Below are 24,216 nucleotides of genomic sequence, written 5' to 3'. Positions count from 1 at the left end.
GTGTCTGTGTGTGTTGTGACAGTGTTCTGATGGGATTGATTCCCTAGAGCTTGCCATTCTGGGTTGATTCCCGAGAGCGTGAGTCTGGGTGTGTGAGCTGGTGACCTTTCTCCTAACCGTTGACTGTGGGTACAGTGCAGCAGCCTAAGGTTGGGAGGTTGCCGTGGTCTCACTTGGATCTGCATCGGAAGTAGGTCCTAGGGCGTCAGGTAGAGCTGGGATGAGGATCCAGGAGAGATGCTAGAGTGCCTGCTGGACATCCACTGTGCGAATGCTTCTTGGAGTGCAGATCCACAAGTGCAGAACTACTTCCTGTAGCGTTGCTGAGACTGCAGTGACGAAGTTAGGAGAATCCTCCGCTGGCTGCTCCTGAGTCTGACTGGGGCAGTGGAGTTGGCGGTCTACTGGCGTTAGAAACTGAACTCAGATTTCTTCCTTGGGAATTGGTAGTTTATCGAGCCCCTTGCAGGGGCTCCGGGACTCAGGGGTCAGTTGGGGGTTGTGTGGTAGTGGGGGGTTGGGAGTGTGTGAAACTCTGGGGCTCAGGTCAGGTAACTGTTAGGGATGTATAACCAGTATATGGAACCATTGAATGAAAATCGTTAATCCAGGTGTGCCTCACTTACTGATTTGATTTTGTTGTCTGTGGTACCAGATGGAATGCAGAGCATCACACATCCTGGGCAGGTTCTTTACCACCTTACCCGCATCTCATTTCTACTGGGTATTTTTTGTAGTTTGATCTCTTAATGGCAACCTTAGGATTCTGTCATGTGGCTACTTTTTTTTTTTTTCTTTGTGAGAGCCTGTAAAATGAAAACAATTTTAATCAATTGGTTTTTAATTTTTTTTTTTCTTTTGGTTTTTTGAGACAGGATTTCTCTGTCTAACAGCCCTGGCTGTCCTGGAACTTGCTTTGTAGACCAGGCTAACCTCAAACTCCCAGAGATCCACCTGCCTCTGCATCACCAGGGCTGGGATTAAAGGCATACACCGCCACTGCCAGGCCGGTTTTGTTAAATTTTTATCAATCACAAAATAATAGTACTGAGTTGCCAAAATACTGTGAACGGGTTGTTATACATGTTCATCACTTTCTGTGATACCCTCTGCTTTAATAGGATCCGTGTGTGGTGTGTTTGCAGGGAGTGCCCCTGGTTCGTGGCCGGGTTTCTCTCTTTCCTTGTATCTCTCCATTGCCCTCTGAGGCTGCGTTCGGTTGCTGCTGTGAGGGCCTGTCAAGGTTAGGGCGTTAAGTAGAGTGCAGAGACCAGTACCACTGCCGTGAGAGGACGGGGCCGCTGTGGCTTACCTGCCTGGGTTTTTATTTCGTCTTCTAGCTGAGTGGCAATCTTATCCGCTAGGTCTGTGAAAATAGGAGGAGGAGGGTTGCAGAATTCTATAAAAGTCTAAGAAAGGCCTTCTTGTCGCCACCTCGTGGAGATGATGTCCAGAAAGCTGACACCGGGTGTCTTCAGAGATGTCTCTTGTTTGACTTTTAGTTTTGAGACAGACCCTCCTGTAACCCAGGCTAGGATAGCCTCAGAGTCGTTGTGTAGGCCAGGATGACTTTGAACTTCGAGTCCTCCTGCTTCTGCCTCCTACGTGTGGGAATACAGGCATGTGCCACTATGCTCGGTTTATATGGCGGTAGGGGATTGAACCCACGGCTTTCTGCATGTTGTGAAGGCACTCTGCCAACTGCCTGGAAACCTCTCTCTTTAAATACACTTGTTCTGGTAGCAGGACCAAGACATCAAGGTAGAGGAGATCCTTGAGTTCAGGTTTGACTTACGTTCTCTACTGCTTGCTTGCCGTGAGGCCCTGGGCACATCATTCTGCTTTTTATTTCCCAGTGCTGCGTAAAATGAAGATGCTTCCCAGCACTCAGGAAGCAGAGGCAGGCAAATCTCACTGAGTTCAAGGCCAGCCTGGTCTATAGAGTGAGTTCTAGGCCAGCCAAAGCTACACAGTGAGACGCTGTCTCAAAAAAGCCAAAAACAAAACAGGGATTTTGGACATGATGCGCTTGATCCTTCTGGGGACCAGATTCCGATGTTTCTGGTCACTCGGAAGTACTTAGATACTTGGTTAAAAACTGACGTGGCCAGGGCTGGAGCGATGACTCAGAAGAGAAGAGCTCTTCCTGCTCTCACAAAGAAAGGACCAGAATTGAGTTCCATGCACCAGCATGAGGTGACTCCCAACTCCCTGTAAGTGCAGCTTCGGGGGAGCCAGTGGCCTCATACGCATGTACCCCACACAGACACAAATACACATGGACTTTAAAAATAAAACCTTGGCCGGCGAGAGTGCTCAGCAGATAGAGGTGCTTGCTAAGTCTGATGACCTTAGTTCGGTCCCTGGAACATACATGGTAGAGGGAGAGAACTGACTTGACTGACCGACCTATCCTCTGACCCCTGACCCCTGACCCCTACAGGTATACCATAGGATGCCCCCCCATACCAATATACATATAATGAAAATTTTTTAAATGAAATATTTTTAAAAACTGAAATGGGGTGCTGAACAGGTGGTCAGGTGGTTAGGAGTCCTTCACTGCTCTTGTAGAGGACCCAGATTTGGTGCCCAGCACCCACACGGGAGCTCACAGTCTCCTGTAACTCCAGTTCCAGGGCATGAAACTAACTCTCCTTTCCCTTTTGGGCCCCTGCATGCACGTGGTACATATCGACTTGGGAACACACACACATACACACAAATACATAGAAATTAGTAAGTGAATCTAAAATAGCAAACTGAAAATAGGGTCTGGCAAGATGGCTCAGTGGGTAAAGGCACCTGCCGCCAAGCCTCACAGCTTGGGTTCAATCCCTGGAACCCACATAGTGGAGGGAGAGAACTGATTCCCAAAAGGTATCCCTCTGACCTCTGGCCTTGCGCTAGGACGGTGCGTGTTCCCCCAATAGGTAAATAAATGTATTATAAACTGAATTTTTTTTTTTTTTTTTTTTTTTTTTTTGGTTTTTCGAGACAGGGTTTCTCTGTGTAGCTTTGCGCCTTTCCTGGAACTCACTTGGTAGCCCAGGCTGGCCTCGAACTCACAGAGATCCGCCTGGCTCTGCCTCCCGAGTGCTGGGATTAAAGGCGTGCGCCACCACCACCCGGCCTGAATTATTTTTTTTTAAGATTTATTTATTTACCATGTATATAGTATGCCTGTACACCAGAAGAAGGCACCAGATCTCATTATAGATGGTTGTGAGCCATCATGTGGGGGCTGGGAATTGAACTCAGGACCTCTGGAAGAGCAGCCAGTGCTCTTAACCCCTGAGCCATCTCTTTAGCCCTGAAGTTTTTGAAAAAGGTAAAGTAGTACAGTGGCAGGGGACTGTGGGGTGGACTTACTTGGAGGAACAATGAGATTGGCTTTGGCCAGCCTCTGCTGTCCTGAGATCTTTGCCTCCTCTTTCCCCATCTCTCATCCGTTCTTTAGGGAACAGTTACCGTCCGCAATTGTTTCAAATGTTCCAGTTGCTTAGCCGACAGCGCATCCTCTTTCTGGGCCTGGAGCCAGCAAGTCTGAAAGCAAGATGTTTGCAGAGCCGTGCCCACGCCTAAGGCTCTAGGAAAGTGTCTTTCCTTGGCTCCTCCCTCTTCTCGCCTTGTCCTTGGCGTTGGTTGGCTTGTCTTAACGTCATACCCATATCGACCCATGGTTAAGGTTGATTGTCCATGGCCACCCCCCTCTCCATGTCGACCATGAGTGACACCAGCCATCGGATTCAGGCCCAGGAGAATCCAGCAGAACCTCGCATCAGCTTGATGAAATGTATAGAAACCATCCCCAGAGTCACATTCTGGGGCTCCCAGCGTACATGGATTTGGGGGTCACACTGATTAGCAACAGTTGTGGGTTGAAGTAATTCACCCGAAGATGGGATTGCCTAGCGAGCGGTCTCTTTAAGAAACGTCTCTGCTCTCCGCTAGAGCTCAGGGAGAGCGCTGTGGCTCCTGCTCCGGGTGGACGGAAAGATGGACGTGTAGCATGTGGTCCTCAGATCAGTTCTGAGTGACTAGAATACAGCGCAGTATGTGTCAGGGCTGTGAAGGGCAGAGGGCACCAAGGGTGTAGGCGGGATGACTTTGTCAGGTGACCCCTCTACAAGCTGCTTCCGGGAGTGTGCCAAGTGCAGCCTAACCGTCTTTAACTACATACTGTAGCCACGCCCCCTCGCCATGATCTCACGCTCTTCTGGCTGTCATCAAGTTATTTTGGTATAGAAGACCAACTATCTGATTGCATGGAATTAAGGCACTGCAATAGCATTATGGGACTAGTGGGAATTACAGAGCTACACAGAGCTGTGGGGCTGAAAGACCTAAGTCAGGTTTTCTTGTTTTGAAGTCTCTCTTTATCTCTCTTCCTTCCCTTCCTCCCTTCTCCCTTTCCCTTCTTTCCTTTCCTATATCTTTGTTTTCTTTTCTCTGTCTTTTTATTTTTATTTTTAGGCATAGTCTAACCCTGTACAGCCCAGGCTATGTGTAGCTCAGTCTTGTTCTAATCTTGTGGCGATATTGCCTCACCCTCTCAAGTATCAGGATTATAGGCATGAACTAACAGATCTGGTCAAGCGTTGTTTTTTTTTTTTAATCAACAGTCAAATAGAGATCAGTTGTATTGCTCTGACATCAAACTCCAAACGTAACAGGGAAGAAGGTCTTAAATTAAGAATGCATTGTCCAAGGCAGGAGAGATGGCTCAGAGGTTAAGAGCACTGGCTGTTCTTCCAGAGGTCCTGAGTTCAATTCCCAGCAACCACATGGTGGCTCACAACCATCTGTAGTGAGATCTGGCGCCCTCTTCTGGCCTGCAGGCATACATGCAGACAGAACACTGTATACATAATAAAGAAAGAAATCTTTAAAAAAAAAAAAGTGCATTGTCCAGATGGATGTTGCTTGTCTTTGAGGACAGTTGTAGAGTCAAGTCAAGTCCCTGCACAGTCCATTGTGCTGCTGAGGTTCTTGGGGGACACAGTAAAACAAGAGGAAGTATGATCTGTGTCATGACTGACACGTGTAAAGTCCTAGCAAGGTCTTGAAGTGCTCAGTAGACCAGAGTTGATATTGTTATGATTTCAGACACCTTGGAAAGGAAAGAGTTTTGTTTCTGGTCAGGTCTGAGCTTGTGAACCCGTGATGTGAGGAGAGGGGGTCAGAGCATTTTTCTCTGTTGGGGTCTTCTGGTTCTTCACCCTGGAACGCACTTGCTTTTAAAGCTGTCTCTTACGGGTGTTAACAATTTGCAAGACAGTGAGAGATACGTAAGATTGGAAATTTCCATTTGCAGGTATTGGAGTTTAGAGCTAAGACTTGAACATTGTTCTGGGGAAGATCACAATGAAATCTAGGGATGAGTCTTTTTCAGGTTCAGATGGAATGGACGGAGGGGTTCAGAGACGGCCCAAGTATACTGACTGGTACCTGGTGTTCCCCAGAGCAGGTAGCTCTGGCTGTGACGTAGACCCTCTTATCCACCCCTCATTGGGTGTTGCTTTCCCGACTCTAGCTACTGCCTTGTTAATGGCGTTTTTAGTCACTGCCTAGATGGGTTTCCAGTGATTAGCACCCCGCCCTGGGAAGCAATGGAACCCAAATCTCTTGTTAACAAACTAAATTCTTTGAGAGAAGTTGCATGGGGGAGGGGGGGTGTTTGCCAAGGCCTAACCAGCCTGTGGTTCCTTTGGTAGGTCACACGTGAGACAGTTTCTGGTAGCACAGCCCTGGTGGTGGCTCCATCCTTTCGCAGGAAGCCTGCCCGGGGTTTGCCAGAGCCACACAGGCTTATATGGTATAATCTCCAGGGGCTGGGGCAGTGCGGACACACAGCCTTCTTTCTGTCTGTGCGCTCAACAGTTCCCCGGGAATGTATAAATTCAGGCAGAGCCTAAGGAATCCTGTGACATCATTCCTTCCAGCACCTTTTTTTTTTTTTTTTTTTTTTTTTTTCCTGAGACAAAAATCTCCCATTGGGCTATGCCTCCCCTAACTTTCTTGCCTTTACAAAAGAATTTTGCAGCAAGACAAGTTCCATTGTGCCCCCTGGTGGCCACAAAATGCTATACACAGATGGGAACTTGGCTTTCTTGGGGATGTGAGGCACCTTGGGAAAACTTTAAAACTATATTGTTAAAAGATGAAAAGGAGCCAGGTGGTAGTGGTGTACACCTTTAATCCCAGCTCTTGGGAGGCAGAGGCTGGTGGATATTTGTGAGTTCAAGGCCAACCTAGTCTACAGAGTGAGTTCATTTGACTGCCAGAACTGTTACACTGAGAAACCCTGTGTGTGTGTGTGTGTGTGTGTGTGTGTGTGTGGGTGGGTGGGTGTGGGTGTGGGTGTGGGTGTGGGTGGTGGTAGTGGGGGATATATGTATATATTTATATGCACACACACACAGAAGCAGGCAGGTCTCTGAGCAAGGCCAAACAGAACTAGATAGTCATGTTTTTAAAAAACAAACCATTTTTAATATACTTTTTTTTGGGCAACTTTTTTTTTTTTTGTAGATGGTCTTGTTTGTTGAGACAGGTGCCTGGAACTCACTCCCTGCAAACCTTCGCCCAGCAAGAAAAGTTTTAGGTTTCTGGAAAACTCAGACAAATAAACACCATCTTAATATAATGCGTGCGACACAGTCCTTAAAACAAACGTTTTGTCATTTCTTCTGACTTCTTGGGTATTTACCTAAATACTGTCCCAGAATCTCATCCCTGACACCCCATTACATTTAATTTCCTCTGCGTTCTCTTGGCTGGACGGTTTTTTCAGACTTACCGGTTTTTTATGATGTTGGCAGTGTTGTGGGAGGCTCAGGTCAGGTATTTTGTGGCATGTCCTCCTTTGGAGGCTTGAAGCCTTCTGTCCTGAATTTTGTCTGCGGGGAGCTTTCTATAGTCAGTCTTTATGTGGGGCTCACAGAATCTCTGGCAGAAGCAACTTCAAGGAGAAGTGGTTCTGGATTAGAGTTTCACAAGCCATCAGTCCACAGTGTCAGGGAAGGCGTGGTGATGGAAGCCTCCGGGACAGCTTATCGTGTCTTGGGAGCCGTCAGGACTGAGTGCAAGCAGGAAGTTGTGCTCTAACCCCGCCCCCCTTCCATTGCCCTGTCTTTGCCATGGAGCGTCCATGTCCCAAAGGTTCTATAATCTCCTCAAATAGTCACCAGCTGGGGACCAAGGGTTGCCATGAATGAGCTTGTGGGAGACATGGCTCACGTAAGCCATGACATAGTCAAGATATTTTGGTGGTTGGTTTTTTTTTTTTTTTTTTTTTAAAGATTTGTTTGTTTATTATGTATACAGTGTTCTGTCTGTACATATCCCTGCAAGCCAGAAGAGGGCACCAGATCTTATTACAGATGGTTGTGAGCCACCATGTGGTTGCTGGGAATTGAACTCAGGACCTTTGGAAGAACAAGCAGTGTTCTTAACCTCTGAGCCATCTCTCCAGCCCCTGGTGGTTGTTTTTGTTGTTGTTGTTGTTGGTTTGTTTGGTTGGCTTTTTTTTTTTCTTTGTTTGTTTGGTTGGTTTTCAAAGACAAGGTTTCTCTGTGTAGCCCTGGCTGTCCTAGAACTCAATCTATAGACCACCACCGCCCAGCTCAGTCAAGGTATTTTATAGATACCAATCGTCGCTGACCTTGGATGTTGAGCAAAGAGTCAAACCCAGGCAGCCCCAGTGAGCTCTGCTGTTGGCTGCCTCCCATGGGGAGTGGAGAAAGTGCCTCAGGCTGCCATCCAGTCAGCCCATGGATGACCAAGAAACAGGACAGTGAGTAGAGTGTGTTAGAAGTGGCTTAGAGTCCAGTCTGGTAATACAGATCAGAGACGATGCCTTGAAATAATCTTGAGGGCCGTCAGGGTGACTCATCAGATGCAGGCCTTTGCCACCTGATTGCCTGAGCTGGAACCTTGGTCCCCATGTCAAGGTGGAGGGAGAGAACGGACTCTACAAAGTTCTCCTCTGAGTTCCACAGGCACACTGTGGCATCAGCATGTATGAGTATGTGTGTCCCAGTGTGTGTAAAATAATCTTCACCTACGTTTATCTTCCGAGCTCTTCTGTTTTTCTATTAAATCTTCCTCTGTGATCGGCCGTGTTCTGAAATGTCACTGAAAGAATGCTCTCAGCTGGCCATCTGGATAAGCGCTGGCAGGAGCATCAGTTGTATTTGAATGTATGAGGTTGGGATGCCAACACACCACACTGTGGTCATTGTCTGGTGAGCAATTTGCAGGTTCCTAAAAGGGTGATCGGGACTCTTAGCTTTTTGCATAGCAACTTAAGAACCTCATTCCTGTCTGAAAAGCCACACCATTGAGTTACCTCTCATGTACAGTTGGGGGAAGCAAGGCTTAGGAAGGGGAAGAGCTGGGCATGGTACCACTGAGGGAGCAGGTACTCTGCTCTCTAGACCAGACCTTCCACCCATGAACTTCTTCACAAATGACTGTGTCTGTAGGACACCCAAGGAAAAGAAACAAGATGGAAAACCTGTATTTAAGGGCTCAGACCTGTCAACTTGACACTGACCCCTGCTGAACCTTGACCATGAATTTTTCTTTTTCTTCTTTTTGGTTTTCGAGACAAGGTTTCTCTGTGTAGCCCTGGCTGTCCTGGAACTCGCTTTGTAGACCAGGCTGGCCTTGAACTCACAGAGATCCGCCTGGCTCTGCCTCTGGAGTGCTGAGATTAAAGGCGTGCGCCACCACCGCCTGGCCTTGTTGATTTTTTTTTTTTTTTTTCACGGTAGGGTCTCATGTAGCGAAGACTAGTCTCATACTCATTGTGTAGCAGAGAATGACCTTGAACTCCTGATCATCCTGCCTCTCTTTCCTCAGTGCTGGGATTACAGGCATAAACCCTCCTGCCTGGCTGGTTTTCATTTGTCTCTTTGAGAACACAGTTGACTTCATGGGCTTTAGCAGTCTAAGCTGCTCATATCCCTGCTTCCCTGGCTGAGAAGTGAGACCAGGTTGGAGAGACGGCTCAGCAGTTAAGAACGTTTGCTGCCCGAGTTCGCTGCATAAGCCCAAGGAACAGAACTCGGATCCCAGCATCCACATCAACAGGGCATGGTTCTGCGCATGCCTGTAATCCCAGGGCTGGGGTGGGCAGTGACAGGAGGGTCACTCAGGCTTGCTGGTGGCCTGCCTAGCTCAAAATCCATGAGCTGTGTGTTTTTCATCAAGAGGTTCTGGTCTCCGGGGCGGTGGTGGCGCACACCTTTAATCCCAGCACTCGGGAGGTAGAGCCAGGCGGATCTCTGTGAGTTCGAGGCCAGCCTGGTCTACAGAGCGAGATCCAGGACAGGCACCAAAACTACACAGAGAAACCCTGTCTTAAAAAAAAAAAAAAAAAAAAAAAAAAAAAGAGGTTCTGGTTTCCAAGGACTGAGGTGGAACGTGACAGTGGAGGCCTTCCAAGGCTTCTGAGCTCTCTGAGTACAACACACACCACACATATGTGAGCATACACCACAGACACAAAGTCCACTGTGTGTGTGAGAGTCTGTGACGCTCTGGACAAGTGTTGGATGCCGTAAGTGGCATCAGTAGCTGGTAAATGGAGGACAGTGCGGAGGCACACGCCTGTAATCCCAGCACTCTGGGGGCGGAGGGAGGAGGATCTCCATCGGTTCTAGGCCAGCCAGAGCTACAAAGTGAAACCACGTCTCAAAACATTTTTGGGAAGAGGAATGTTCTATGTTCTGAGTCCATAAGAAATCTGAGTCACTTGGTTTCCATAATAGAGTGGTAGATAATGGCAGGCAATGATTTTTTATTTTTTTATTTTTGCGGGGGAGGGGGTCAGCTTGCAAACCTTTGCGGGGTTAATTTTGCCTCCTTTAGAGATTTTTCCCTTCACCCCTGGTTCATATGGATCCTTTGTTTGGCTACAGAATGTACTGAAGGAACATGTGGATGATGACCCCAGCCTGGCCATCACGGGGGTCCCCGTGGTCAGTTGGCCCAAGAAGACTCCAAAGGTAAGACCCAGATGGCTCACAGATGGGAGACCGCTTCTCACTGCTCTTCTGCCCATCGAGTATGATCTGTTCTGCCCTGGCTCCTGGCAGAGAGGCTACCCCACTTAGCCCGGATGGTTTTAATGAAGTGTTCGCTGCAGACGCTTTCCTTTTTAAAGGGATCCCTTCACTCGCTATGGAAACTGCAAGCAGTGGCCCCTGGTGGCCACCTGTCAGCTGCGGAAGTGAGACTTGCTTCGTCATTTAGTCTCATTTAGTTGTTTGTCTCAAATTTCCCTCCGGTCTTTCGCTTTGTGCCCTGTCTGTCCCTCCGAGGACTGCCCCCCTCCCATTTAGAGGAACTTCCCTCTCTTCCTAAAACGAATCGGCATTTCACACAAAACTGTCTAAACCGGGAGTGGGGAGGGTGTTAGTCGATAAAGGCCTCGTGTTGTGACAAACGGGAAGATTTCCAGCGACCCGACCGTGCAGGCTTCACTCCATCACCATTTCAATGCACAAGTTGTATACACTTCCTTATGGGTTAAGCCCCCGCACCTGGAATGGTTCTGAGGACTCAGTGTGTGATTGGGCACACAAAGCTTTCAGAACCAGGGCTGGCCCACTGTCAGCAACCTCTAAATCAGTGTTCTTCACCTTCCTAATGCTGCGACCCTTTAATGCAGTTCCTCAGGCTGCGGTGACCCCCAACCCTAAGATGATTTTTGTTGCTACTTCATAACTGTAACTTTGCTACTGTTAGGAATCGGGATGTAAATGTGTGATATGCAGGATGGTCTTAGGCAACCCCTGTGAAAGTGTCTTTCAACCCCCTTTGCTCCTGGTGGCACACACTGCCAGCACTCAAGGAGTTAAGAGAAAGTCGCGTTTGAACCCAGCCTGGGCTACGAGGCTAGTTCAAGGCCAGCTAGAGCAACACAGTTACCCTATTTTAAGAAATTAAGCTCAGTGGCAGAACATTTGGTGTCACAAGAAAGGCTCTGGGCCGGGCGTTGGTGGCGCACGCCTTGAATCCCAGCACTGGGGAGGCAGAGGCAGGCGGATCTCTGTGAGTTCGAGGCCAGCCTGGTCTCCAAAGCGAGTTCCAGGAAAGGCACCAAAGCTACACAGAGAAACCCTGTGGGGGGGGGGGGGGGAAGAAAAAAGAAAGGCTCTGTTAGGGTTGGACTCCCAACTTCAAGCCAGAAGACAAGGTTATCTGAGCTCTGGGTGTAGCTCAGTGGTAGAGCTCCTGCTTAGCATGCCTTAAGTCTTGACTCTCATCTCCAACAAAATATTGTTATTAAGTAGCCCCAACGGGTGTTTTGCTAATTTCTGACTCTTTCTTTTTCCCTATTATAAATGACACTGAGAAGGACTATCTAGACCTATAGGAACTGTCAACAGTGACAGCTACCAGCCGTGTGTAGTCCTGTGATTTTTAAAACATGACTTGGCCACATTGAAAGGGGCTGTATGCGTAAGATAGACGGCAGAGTTCAAAGACAGCACGAGAGAAATGTAAGCTACCTTATTAATTTCCATATTATTAGCGTTGCTTGACTGTACAAAACAAAATATGCCCAGTAAAATTTGAATGTCAGATGAACAACAAATAAATTCTTCATATAGGTGTGACCCCAGCATTATATGAGATATACTCATGTCCAAAAGACTGTGCTCATCTGACATATAGTTTAGGCGCACTGTATTTTATTTTATTTTATTTTATTTATTTTTTATTTTTTTTGGTTTTTTGAGACAGGGTTTCTCTGTGTAGCTTTGCACCTTTCCTGGGACTCACTTGGTAGTCCAGGCTGGCCTCGAACTCACAGAGATCCGCCTGGCTCTGCCTCCCGAGTGCTGGGATTAAAGGCGTGCGCCACCACCGCCTGGCTGGCGCACTGTATTTTTAGTTGGTAAATCTGGCAACCCTAGTCAAAATGACAATTTTTCTGAGATATCAGTTTAACTGGATGGATTATTAAGGTTTGTTAAGGGTAATTCTGGATGTGTGTTTGTAACAGGGGCTCACTCTGTAAGCCGGCCTACCCTAGAGCTTACCAGTCCATGCTGGCCTCACACTCCTAGAGATCCTCCTGCCTCATTCTGCCCAGTACTAGGGTTTACAGGCACACGGCACCATGTATGGCTCACTTGTTTCAATGGCGACGACCCAGTAGTTCCACATCTGTCACCTCAGCACTTGGGAGGCTGAGGCAGGAGGAATTTGAAGCCAGCCTCTGTCACATAGCAGTTTGAGGCCAGCCTGGGCTACATAAGACCCTGACTCAGCTGAGGCTATGGCTTAGTGCGAGTGAACTTAAGGTTTGGACTCCAGCACTCGAGGGAAGAACTCAGAAGTACCTCTGCGGCTCGTTTCTTACTTCTGTGGAAGGGTGCATTCACGGATGATTCTTTTCCCGGTTTCATTTTCACCCAAGCCTCTGTTCCCAAATGTGGGATTGTTTGAGGAAAGGGCGCCCAGTACTCGGGGGTTATTGAATTCCCCAAAACTTAGTGGAGCTTAGGAGATCAAAAACTGGATCCCCCTAAGATCTGCCCCACTTGGTAGGAATGTGTAGGTTATAGGAGCCGCTCCGTGTCTCAGTCCACAAGCTCTCGTAGACAGTGTGGTGAAGCTCCTAGCTGGGTCTGGGATTGTGTGGCTCTAGACAGGCACGGGACGGCTCTGACGTAGCCCTCGTCCTGTCTAGCTGAGGTGTTGCTCCAGGGGAAGAACGGGGATCTCCAGAGCAGGGGTTTTCAAAAAGACAGACTTGATACTGTCCACTGTAATCTCGGAATGTGTGGCAGGGAGCCCCAGAGAAACTGTTGTGAACAGTGGTGTTCAGGGAACAAGTTCTCCCTCTGGAGTCCAGGCTTTCTTAAAACTCACTTTGTAGGTAGCCCAGGCTGCCTCGAGCTCATGGCAGTCTTCCCACCTCCACCTTCCAAGTGCCAGGGTTACAGCCCAAGTGAGCCAAGACATGGGGCCAATAATTTTTAATTAAAAAAAAAATATATTTTTTTTTTGATTTTCCACCTCTGTCTCTGCACATCCTCTTACCCCCTGTCCACCGCGATAGACGTTTTTAGATGTTTCTTTGTCCCTCCAACAAAGCTAGGTGGTGGGTGCTGTCGCCATAAAGCTCCATGGTGACCAACTCCGAAAGGCACACACAGCTTTCGAGCGTTTCTGCGAGAACTCAGTGAAATGTGGCGGAGGGGGGGTGGCGGGAGGGCAGCGCCACCCTTGAGCATTTCCTGGCGGGTAGGGTTAAAAAGTTCACAGGAAAGGAAGGGATGACTGAACCTCTGGCTGCCTGGGCCACACGGGGTCCCCGGGTTCCCAGGTTTCCAGTTAGCTTCCTTCCCATGTGATGCCCGTGGGGTTGAAAGATCAAGGGTGCTCACCGAGGCCACCAGGATGCGATGGCCGGGAGCAGGGTCTGCTCTGGGTCCGGTTACCCTACAAGTAATTAATGCTCAAGGGTGATTAGCAAGAAATGCTTTGATCTCCCACCTCCCCTCAGGAGAACAAAGCCCCTTTCTGGAACTGATTAGGTGCTGTGAGGTCCTTTCTGGTGGGGTGTCCTTGAGCCTCAGGATACCACTGTTCACCATCCATCACTGTTCCCCCAATTGGCAGTTTCCGTGGGTGACATTGGACTTGTTTTGATCTGTCTACACCCTGGCTGCTTCCTTTCGTAGCCAGATGGTGGGATTTGGGGGTCCTGTCTGTGACCCCAGAGGCAAGGCAGGGGGGTGCTTATGCTTGTTTGAATCCCAGCCTCTGAACTTCTGCTCACCAGCCAGACACTTGAAGCCACATGCTTGCCTGGTCCATTCTCAAAGGAAACCACCCAAAGAGGAGACTGAGGTGCAGCTGCCCCTCTCCCCAACAAGACAGTGGTTGAAGCCTCCTGCTTCTTAATCCCACCCCTTTTTTTTTGTGGGGTAGGGGGAAAGGAGCTTCGAGACAGGGTTTCTCTGTGTAACCCTAGCTATCCTGAAACTTGTCCTGTAGCCCAGGCTGGCCTCGAACTCACAGAGATCCGCCTGGCTCTGCCTCCCGAGTGCTGGGATTAAAGCTGTGCACCACCACTGGCCAGCAGCTCTTAATCTCTTTTATCCGGTGGCCAGACCAGATACCCTTTGAATTTCAGTGATTGCAAGATTTTTTTGGAGTGTAGCATCCAAAGGGTTTGTGGTCATTATTATTATTATTAGTTCAGCATCCCTTCCCACTTTTTTCTTGGCAAAGCCTCACTGTGTGTAGCCCTGACTGGCCAGGAACTCATTACGTAGACCAGGCTGGCTTCAAACTCAAGAGATCCCACTTGCCTTTGCCTCCCGAGTGTGGGGATGAAAGTCACGAGCCACTGGGCTCTTTGGGGACTTTACAGGACGGTTGCAGGATGTGAGAGGAAGCGACACAGGTCCCATGTCACCTGTGGTTTTGCTTTGTTTCTCTTCCCCTTCCTCTGCGTTTCGGCAGATAGGTTAGATACGGGAGGCTGGGGCCCTTCGGGTGTGTCGTGCAGTCTGTCCCTGAAAAGGCCAGATCACTCCGTCAAAGGGCCAAGAACTTCCTGTGTTGTACTTGAGTTACCGAGTAATTCGATGAATGAAATATGGCCGATGGGGTGGGGTGAAGCTTCTGATCGGGGAGGGCTCTGTCACTTCCTAGAGAGGCAGTATCCTTAGGCTGGGGACACCAGCTTCAACTGGGAAACTTGTTAAAAGGTAGCAAGACCAGCCCGGGCTCCATAGCAAGTTCACAGCGACCTACCCAGAGGTACGGAGCAAAACCTCGTCTCAGAAGAAGAAGTGAGATGGCTTAGGGGTGAAGGAGTTTCCTGCCGCGTCTGACAACCTGAGTTTGATGCTCAGAACCCACGTGGTGGAGGAGAGAACTAATAACTCCTGCAAGTTGTCCTCCGACACAAATACACTCTCTGTCTCTCTCTGTCACATACATATACGCACACACTAAACAAATATTTTTAAGGGCTGTCTTAGGTCCTTCCTGCCCTTGACACTGAAAGTTCAGTAGGCTCCCGGTGAGCCCCAGGAAGCCCTGCCTCTGAAAACTTCGAGATTATTCCAAGTGCATGAGCATGTGCTTTAAGGCCAAAGTCAGACATGGTGACTGACACCACTTGGCCCTGCCACTGACTAGCTGTGCGCTCCAGGGTAAGTCTAAACCTGAGTTTATTCGATCGTAAAAGGGGCTAGCAGTGTGATTCTGGCAAGGTGCTATGAGATACCGTCTGTAAAATACCTTTATGGTGAGACCATGTGTGGCAGTGCATACCTATAGAGAAGGGGGTCAATCAGGAGTTTAGAATCATACTCCACTGTATAGCAAGTTTTTTTTTTTGTTTGTTTGTTTTTGTTTTTTGTTTTTTGTTTTTCGAGACAGGGTTTCTCTGTGTAGCTTTGCGCCTTTCCTGGAACTCACTTGGTACCCCAGACTAGTCTTGAACTCACGGAGATCCACCTGGCTCTGCCTCCCGAGTGCTGGGATTAAAGGCGTGTGCCACCATCGCCCGGCTGTATAGCAAGTTTAAGGCCAGCTTCAAACAAACAAGAACAAGGACGTCAACCCTCTGCAGTAGACCATTGGTCAGGGAGCTATTCCAGCTCTATGCAGTCGTGACGTGTAACTACTTGACAACCCTGAACCAGCCCACCCACAGGCGGATGATTCTTCCTAGCTGCGGTCCTAGCACTCCTGGGCTGATCCGGAGGGTGAGTTTAAAGCCAGTCTAGGCTACAGAGTAAGACCCTATCTCCCAAGCATCAAGAAAAAGCAGAGGACCCAGAGGAGGCGTGGGGGATTGCCCATCCTTGAGTTACCCGTGCAGAACTCTTTCTTTTTTTCTTTTGCCCTTGATCTTCCCTTTTTGGTTTTTTGAGATAGGATCTCATGTAGCCCAGGCTGCCCTCAAATTTGATTGGTAGTCAACTGGTCTTGAATTCTGGATCCCCCCTCCCCCCAGCCTCTACCTCCCAAGTGCTGGAGTTGTAAGCATGCCTCACCATAACTGACCCCTGCAGCTTAATTTCTGTGACGTCCTGAGGGCTTTGCTGAAATGAACTGGTGTGTCCTGGGGGAGGGAGCACTGGACGGACAGACAGACTGGTTTAAGAAGCTTTCGTCTATCTCTTCCTTTTTGCCCTAGCAGAAACCAACCCCAGGCTCTTGAGCAGGGAGTAGAGCTGTTTCTTAAGAATGCGCCCCTGGGGCCCGTAGGCAGCTGAGACGCAAGCTCCCTTGCCACTAAGTCAAGGTCTGAGGAGAGGGTGTCAAAGGCCAAGAGTGTCAGCTGGCCAGTTCCCTAGGAGCAAGACAGACTGTGTGAAAGCCCCCATGAGGCGCTAGGTGGCTCCCAAGGCAGCATGGGAGTCAATGACAGAAGCCTCTGCTGGCCTGGACAAGGAGCCCAGACGGGCAGAGAAAGCAAGATGCTCGGGTGCTAAAGTGCGTGCTGTGCAAGTGTGCAACCCAGAGTTTGTTCTCTAGAAGGTTCCATGGAGGAAGCTGTACCCAGCAGTGAGTGCCCACCCGCCGTTCCAGCACTGGCCTGCTTCGGGAGGCCAAGACACATGAAAACCTGGGGCTCGCCGGCTTAGTGTGAGCTCCAGGTGGGAGAGACCTTGTCTCATCCCAGATGGGAACCCACGGCGGACCAAAGTCTGTCCTTTTCTAAGTGCCTCAGTTGATCTAAACCTCTTCCAGGCAGCGTGGCCGGTTTCTGCTGCTTCCTTCCAGGCGGCTGGTCTGTCTGAGAATCTTCCTTGCAGCTTGGCTTGTCTGTAGAGTCTTTTTCCTGAGTTGTACTCCCAGCCTTTATTGCTTACTCTGACAGGGTGGGGCCTAGTGAATCTGGTCAGTTTCAGGGACTTCCTGGAGCTTTTGTTGAGTCTTTTACCTTCCTACTTAAGGAGTTTCTTGTAGGATGGAGTGGGTTTTTGTTTGCTTGGATTTTTTTTTTTTTTTGGTTTTGGTTTTGGTTTTGGTTTTGGTTTTTTGAGACAGGGTTTCTCTGTGTAGCTTTGGAGCCTGCCCTGGAACTCACTCTGTAGCCCAGGCTGGCCTCGAACTCACAGAGATCTGCCTGCCTCTGCCTCCCGAGTGCTGGGATTAAAGGCGTGCGCCACCACCTCCCAGCTTGTTTGCTTGTTTTTAATTAATTTACATTTTATATATATGGCTTTTTCTGCACGTCTAGCCGCATACCATGTACATGCAGTACCCTTGGAGGCCAGAAGAGGGCATTGCATCCCCGAGATTGAAGTTACAGGTGGTTATGAGCCACCCTGTGGGTGCTGGCAGTTGAACCTAGGTCCTCGGGAAGACCAACCAGGGCTCTAAACCCACTGAGCCATCTCTCTAGTCCCTAGGATGGGGTATTTATTTTAATCTGTTTAGGAAACCAACCTCTACTCAGAAAACTGTTAAACAACACTCCATCCCTTTTCTGGATCTACATTTTCCCCCCCTCTTCCATGATTCCTGAGCCTTGGAGCGGGGGTAACTTTAGAGCTACGGCTAAGAAACAGGCCACCATGTCACAGTAACAGTCACTTGTTCTCAGGAGCTTCACCAGTGGTTATGAGTTGAGGCTGATAATGAGTGACAGTGACCTGTAGTTGTAAACACATGTTTAGAAGGCCGTTTGACAGGCATATCACACCCATCTAGAAAAACCGCAGAAACTGTTTCCCCATTGGGACCTCTGACCTCCCCAGCCACAGGTTTTTGTTCTGGCTTACAATACCCTCTCACTATACCCTCCCTCTTGGGGAGCGGGTCTTAGACCCAACCGGGAGGCTGTTGGTCACCCATGATAGCTGAGCCACGATGGCACAAGCAGGCTGCCTGGCACGTTGGTGTTTTAGCACCCAAGATCCATAGCCAGGCAGAAACGGTGGCAGCCATTCCTAGCCGCCAGCATGGCTCCTCTGGCACAAAGAAGGGCAGCCTCAGGGAGGGAGTTTCCACGTTCAGTCCTAGCTTAATTTCTTCATGTCTTACAGTCACATGCAATGTCTTTAGCGACAAGGCCTTACTGTCTAGTTCTGGCATACAACCAGCAGCGGTAGCATAGCTTTTATGGTTTGGGGGGCCTGAGGGGGGGTTCTCTGGCTGATAACACAAAGGGAGGTAGCCCGTCCCTGGCCCTGGTGTTTTCATCCAGTAACCTTAGAGCCTCTGGGGGTGTCTTTTCCCACCACTGTAGGGTACCATTTAGGTTTAACAAACTCTTTAGCTGGTGTTTAATAACCCATTTTTTTTTTCTTTGAATTAACCTATCCCCAGTTGGGTTGTAAGGTAGCTGAAAGTACCTGGCTGTTTTCAGCCCCATTCTGTACATTGTGGAATGGCTACCTATGTCACCCATAACTGACACGGAGTTGGGTGATACCCTTAAGGGTGCCTTCCCTCTTGCTCGCTTATATGGACTTGCTTGTAAGAGGCCTGTGGTTGTGTCCACACAGGGGAGGGCATATTTGCCTTTCTCACTCACTGGTATAGATGCTCAAAAGTCTACCTGACGATCTCTCATGGGACAGGTTATGTACGTGTCCCTTCAGAGCATCCTTTTGTTGAGGCTGTAACTATAACCCGGCCTCAGATGTTTTTGTTTGTTTGTTTTTATGTGCATTAGTGTTTTGCCATGGGTTTTGGGTCCCCTGGAACTGGAGTTAGAGATAGTTTCGAGCTGCCTTGTGGGTGCTGGGAACTGAACCTGGGTCCTCTGTAAGAGCAATCAGTGCTCTTAAGCCCTGAGCCATCTCTCCAGCCCCAGGCCTCAGATGTTTGGACAGCGTGTAAAATATCAGACTATTTCACAGGCATGTCAGCGGCCTTAGCTATTTTCCAACCTACGATGGATCCCCTCGGACCAGACTTTATGTGAACCAGGGGTACCTGAGGTGAAATGACCCATATCTTGGTAAGGGCATTTGCTTCCTAACGGCCAGGGGGACTTAATGAGTTGTGGGCTGCCACCTGGAAAATGACCACGGATTCCAATTAAACTCTGTTAGATATTTCTGTCCACATTGATTGCCCCCGTGGTGCCCGACCCAGCACCTGCCAGTCCTCCTTTTTCCAACGGGCCATCCATCAAGCGAGGCCTCTGTATTCAACCCGTCAGTATAGACTGTCGCAGGCCAAGTCTCATGAGCTACTGCTGCTACCCATACTGCTTTTAGCTCAGCTCCTTAGGTACTTTTGCCTTCTTGTCCTTTTTTTCCAGCCACATCCGATCTGCGTTCATGTGTATTGTTAGAGCTATCCATTTCTGTTTGGTGTGTCTACCGGTACCATCTATGTTGAAAGCATCTTCATGGGTGGCTGGTATCCCTTCCAGGACTTCATCTGGCTTAGCTGTGGGTTCCGTTACTGGGGCATTCTCAGTGGCTTTAAAGGACACTCAGTGGTCCTCGGAGAGCCCGCATGGCAATCAATGATGGGGCTGGTAGACCCCATGCCTTGCTGTTGTAAGTATGCATGCCCTCTTTGGAGAGTGTGGTTCTGTGCCATACCAGAGAGGGGACTGTGGTGGTATTGTGTTCCCCTAATTATTGTGCATGCTAATAAACTTATCTGGGGTCAGAGACAGAACAGCCACAATATTAAACATAAAGGATAGGCCCTGGTAGCACACGCCTTTAATCCTAGCATTCCAGAGGCAGAAATCCATGTGTTCATGGATACAGCCAGGCATGGTGACTCATCGCACCTTTAATCCCAGAAAGCAAGCCTTTAATCCCAGGGAGTGGTGGTAGAAAGCAGAAAGGTATATAAGGCGTGAGGACCAGAAACTAGCAGCATTTGGCCTGGTTAAGCTTTTAGCTGGTTAAGCTTCAGGCTTTCGAGCAGCAGTTCAGCTGAGAGCCATTGGGATGAGAACACAGAAGCTTCCAGTCTGAGGAAACAAGACCAGCTGAGGATCCAGCGAGGTGAGGTTAGCTGTGGCTTGTTCTCGTTCTCTGATCTTCCAGTTCACCCCAATACCTGGCTCAGGTTTGATTTCATTAATAAGAACTTTTAAGATTCATGCTACAGGACTGACTGGCCAAGAGGCCTTCAATACAGCCCTTTGGAGTTGGGGATTTAGCTCAGTGGTAGAGCGCTTGCCTAGCAATCGCAAGGCCCTGGGTTCGGTCCTCAGCTCCGGAAAAACAAAACAAAACAAAAAACAGCCCTTTATTGGGAAGCTGTTTTGACAACCCCTGGGGTGGGACCTAGTAATAGATCCCACCTATCATGATGTGTTGTATCATGCTAACAGTTGCTCTTCTGGTGCTAGGCACCCAGCTCCGCTCCTTTCCCTGACGGAGACCAAAGCCCCCACCGGAACCATTTGCTCCGCTGTCTTGAGCGGGAGCCCCCAACCTTCTGAACTTCTGGGGGGGAGGGCTGCTAATTGGAAGGGATGCTCAGAGAGTGGGGCACACAGCTGGTTCGCCTGTCCCACAAGGATTTTAGCCTGTTCCAAAGCATCCTGAGCTTCTCTGTCCCAACCCCACATAATACCTTTCCTGATCAAGTTATACAGAGGACAAGCTGCTTAGGCAAGATGGGGTATGAAAATCTGCCAATATCCCAAGACCCTGCCCCAGCCTGCCTCCCACCGCATGCCTGTAGATCCTTTACATTGACAGACACAGGCTCTTGCAGGATTCTGCCAATAACATAGTCAGGTATCATATGCATTTTACCAGACCATAATACCCCCCAAGAATTTACAGCTATGCATGGCCCTTGCATCTTGTATGGATTGATCTCCATCCTCTTTCTTTCTTTCTTTTTTTTTTTTTTTTTTTTTTTTGGTTTTCAAGACAGGTTTTCTCTGTATAGTTTTGGAGCCTGTCCTGGATCTCGCTCTGTAGACCAGGCTGGCCTTGAACTCGCAGAGATCCACCTGCCTCTGCCTCCCGAGTGCTGGGATTAAAGGCGTGCGCCGCCGGGGGGGGGGGGGGGGGGGGGGCCCCCACCGCCCCATCCTCTTTCCTTCAAAGCAAAGTCCCAGGCCACCCTCCCATGACAAATAGTGGGACGGTGACTGTAACCTTGTGGAAGTGCTCTGAATGTCGTTGACTATTTCTCATGAATGGAAATTGATGTTGGGACCCAGAAGCCAAAGGAATACTAGCAAATGCATTATTAGCAAGGTCTAAGACAGCGTGGAAAAGACCCCATGGCTTGTGCTGGTTGTTAGAACGATGTGGATGGGGGCGGGGTGGGTGGGGGCTGCCTTATTTAGCTCTCTGTCATCCACAGTCATTCTCCAGGAGCCATCTGGTTTTTTCACAGGCCATGTTGGGCTGTTGAAAGGGCTCTGAGCTGGCTGAATAATCCCGATCCTTTCTAATTCTCTAACGGCTTCTGTAGTTACATCATGGCTCCCGGGCAGTCTGTATTGTTTGAACACCACCACCCTACTCGGGGCAGTTTTGTAGGTTTCCATCCTGCCTGACCACACATAACTAACTTCGTCATGTGCACTCTTAGCTGAAACCCCCCAACAGTGGTATACAGAGTGTGGCCCAACAATATATCCACCTCTGAATGTTTTCTTGCAGCGGAGAAATATACACCATATCTATCCTCTTGGAGGGAATAACAGTCCATCCCAAGAACCAGCTTAGTCCTTCTTACCTGTACTGTCTTATCTCCAGATCCACCTACTGTTGCCAACTGCCCCTGATGCTTTTGGGGTGGCCGTGAGTTAAGGTAGACTCAGCCCCAGTACCCACCAAAGCCTACGTATTTTGAACATTAGTGGGGGGACAAGTAAATGTGTAACTGGGCATGAGACCTCCAGTCACCGTGTGTGACCTTCACTTGTAGGCAACCTGGCCACCCCATCAGAGGAGCAGCTGGGGCAGCTCCCACCCTGGGACACCTTCTTCCATAAGAGGTGCCCTGGGGACCACCTGAACCTCCCTGTCTTTTTTTTTTTTTTTTTTTTGGACCTGAGGCCCGAACCCGGGGCCTTGCGCTCAAGCGCTCTACCACTGAGCTAAATCCCCAGCCCTTGTTTTTTTAACCCTTTGGTGAATTGCTGGTCAGGCTCTAAGGCCTTCCGAAGACTCACAGGCACAGAAGTTGGCTTTCTATCCATATTTCCCCTAGGAACCCCCAGCTTGACACAAGTCTAGCCACAGTTCAGGTGACTCACGTAGGACCCACTCTGTCCAATTCATGGGATGGCCTGGCTCTCTCAGGTCTTCCAAAGTCTCTCTCACTTCCTAAGTTACCCCCAAGCACAGTGCCACAATACTGTCCTTGTTCTGGAGCACACGTTGTGACATGTCGAGAAAATATGCGTCAGATGAGCGTCGTACAGGCCATGGATTCAGTGGCAGTGAGTCAACCGTACATACCACCGAGGGGGTCTCTAAACAGAACTACATTTAAGCAAAGTTTAAGTATATTGATTAAGGAATGGATTGATTACATGATTGAATGGGGAAGATGTGACCAGAGGCTAGAAGGGACCTAGCCCCGTTTCTCGCCTGGGAGTATTAGTGGGTTCTGGTCAGTTTTCTCGCTCCTGTTTGTTGGACAGTGAACAGGTGACTTGCCCTGTACAGGCTGCCGGATGTAGAAAAGCAGCTTTACCCTTTGTCTTCTTGGAGCCTATAGGTCAGAGCGGACACAGATGACTAAAAGGTTAGCCAGTTGGGTTAGTGCCATGTGGGACCATGAACAAGGGCTGGGGGTAATGGTGATGTGAGGGAGTGGTTTTGACTGGGGGTGGGGAGAGATGAGGGAGGGGCCTGGGGATGAAGGCTTGAAGGATTAGAGGTTTGGGGGCAACATGGTCATAGGTGAGTCAGGCGGGGTCTGGGGGTGCAAGTGAATATTGGAGGGCATGGAAAAGAATTCAGGTTTGATGCAGAGTGTCTAAGGGACTCACTGAAAGATCTCTTTTTGGAGGGGTGGGTTTTATTAATTGTGGTGAAGTATATGGGGCACAGAAGTTAACATCTGGACGTGAGTAGACGGTGATGTGCGATCATAGGACCTGAGTGCACATCGTCACTACCCAGTTCAGGAGGGGGAGACGCAGCTCATACGTGCATTCCCAACACCAGGGAGAGAGACAGGAGGATTCCTGGGGCTTGTGGTCTAGCTGGTTTAGTCAGATCAGTGAACTTCTGCTTCAGTGAGAGGCTCTGTCTCAAAAGACGAGGTGGAGGGTGAAGAAAGACTTACCTGAGGTGGTCTTCTGGCTTTTGCATGCGTATGCATGAATTTGCATGTACACACACATGTTACCATTTTCATTTTCTGTGTGTGCCAGGGAATGACCTCAGGGCTTTGTGCATGATAAGCAAGTGCTCTATTCATTCGATAGCTCCCCAGCCCTCGGTCTTTTGAGGCAGGGTCTTACTGTGGTCACCCAGGCTGCCTTCGAACTTAGGACCCTCCAGCTTCTGTTTCCATTTCATTCATTCTCATTGTTTGTAAATTTGCATTTGGCAGTGCTTACACTCACAGTGTTGTGACGCCGCCGCCGTGACCACCATCCATCTCTGTGACGTTTTCATCCTCACAGAGAGAAACCCTGCACCATGACAACTTATGTCCCTGTCTTTCCTGCAACTCCTCCTCCATCGAACTTCTTGAAGACGAGTGTAAAAAGTTGGGGTACCAGGAAGCAAGCTGGTAGTTAGGAAGCTGTGGATAAAAGCCTAGCCATGTCAGTAAAGAGACCAGACTGTAGGTATATTTTCTTCTTCTCTCTCTCTCTCTCTCTCCCTCTCTCTCTCTCTCTCTCTCTCTCTCTCTCTCTCTTTGGCTTTTCAAGACAGGGTTTCTCTGTGTGGCTTTGGAGGCTGTCCTAGAACTCACTCTGTCGACCAGGCTGACCTCAAACTCACAGAGATCCTCCTGCTTCTGTCTCCTGATTGAAGGCGTGAGCCACTACACCTGGCTATAGGTATGTTTTCAAGAGAGGAAGCAGCATGGATGATTCAGCAGTTGGTTTGTTGTTGGGGCAAAGAGAAATGTCAGGGATGGCTCCCAGGTGTTGCATTTACCGAGGCAGGAGGACTTGGGGTTCACGCCCTCGCTTCTCCCTGGAAACAGGACCGGAACGATTTCCAGCATCCTGGTCTTGGTTTTACCCCTTTGCCTCCAGGCTCAGTCCCTCTAGGCTCCCATCTGGCCTACTCAACTCCTCCATTC

The 24,216-nt window shown here is 49.1% G+C and overlaps 1 protein-coding gene across 3 annotated transcripts in view; it reads left to right on the top strand.

Annotated features, from left to right (window-relative positions):
- Kdm2b (lysine demethylase 2B) overlaps positions 1-24,216 on the top strand; it is a 124,896-nt gene that overhangs the window by 57,169 nt on the left and 43,511 nt on the right. For all 3 annotated transcript variants that reach the window (XM_059249131.1, XM_059249129.1, XM_059249128.1), the window contains one exon: positions 9,930-10,016. In XM_059249131.1, the coding sequence (XP_059105114.1) occupies positions 9,930-10,016 (87 nt within the window). The remainder of the gene's footprint in view (positions 1-9,929; positions 10,017-24,216) is intronic.

This window comes from Peromyscus eremicus, chromosome 23 (genome assembly GCF_949786415.1).
Source record: "Peromyscus eremicus chromosome 23, PerEre_H2_v1, whole genome shotgun sequence".
Lineage (NCBI taxonomy): Eukaryota > Metazoa > Chordata > Mammalia > Rodentia > Cricetidae > Peromyscus > Peromyscus eremicus.
This window is presented reverse-complemented; position numbering and strand designations above follow the sequence as displayed.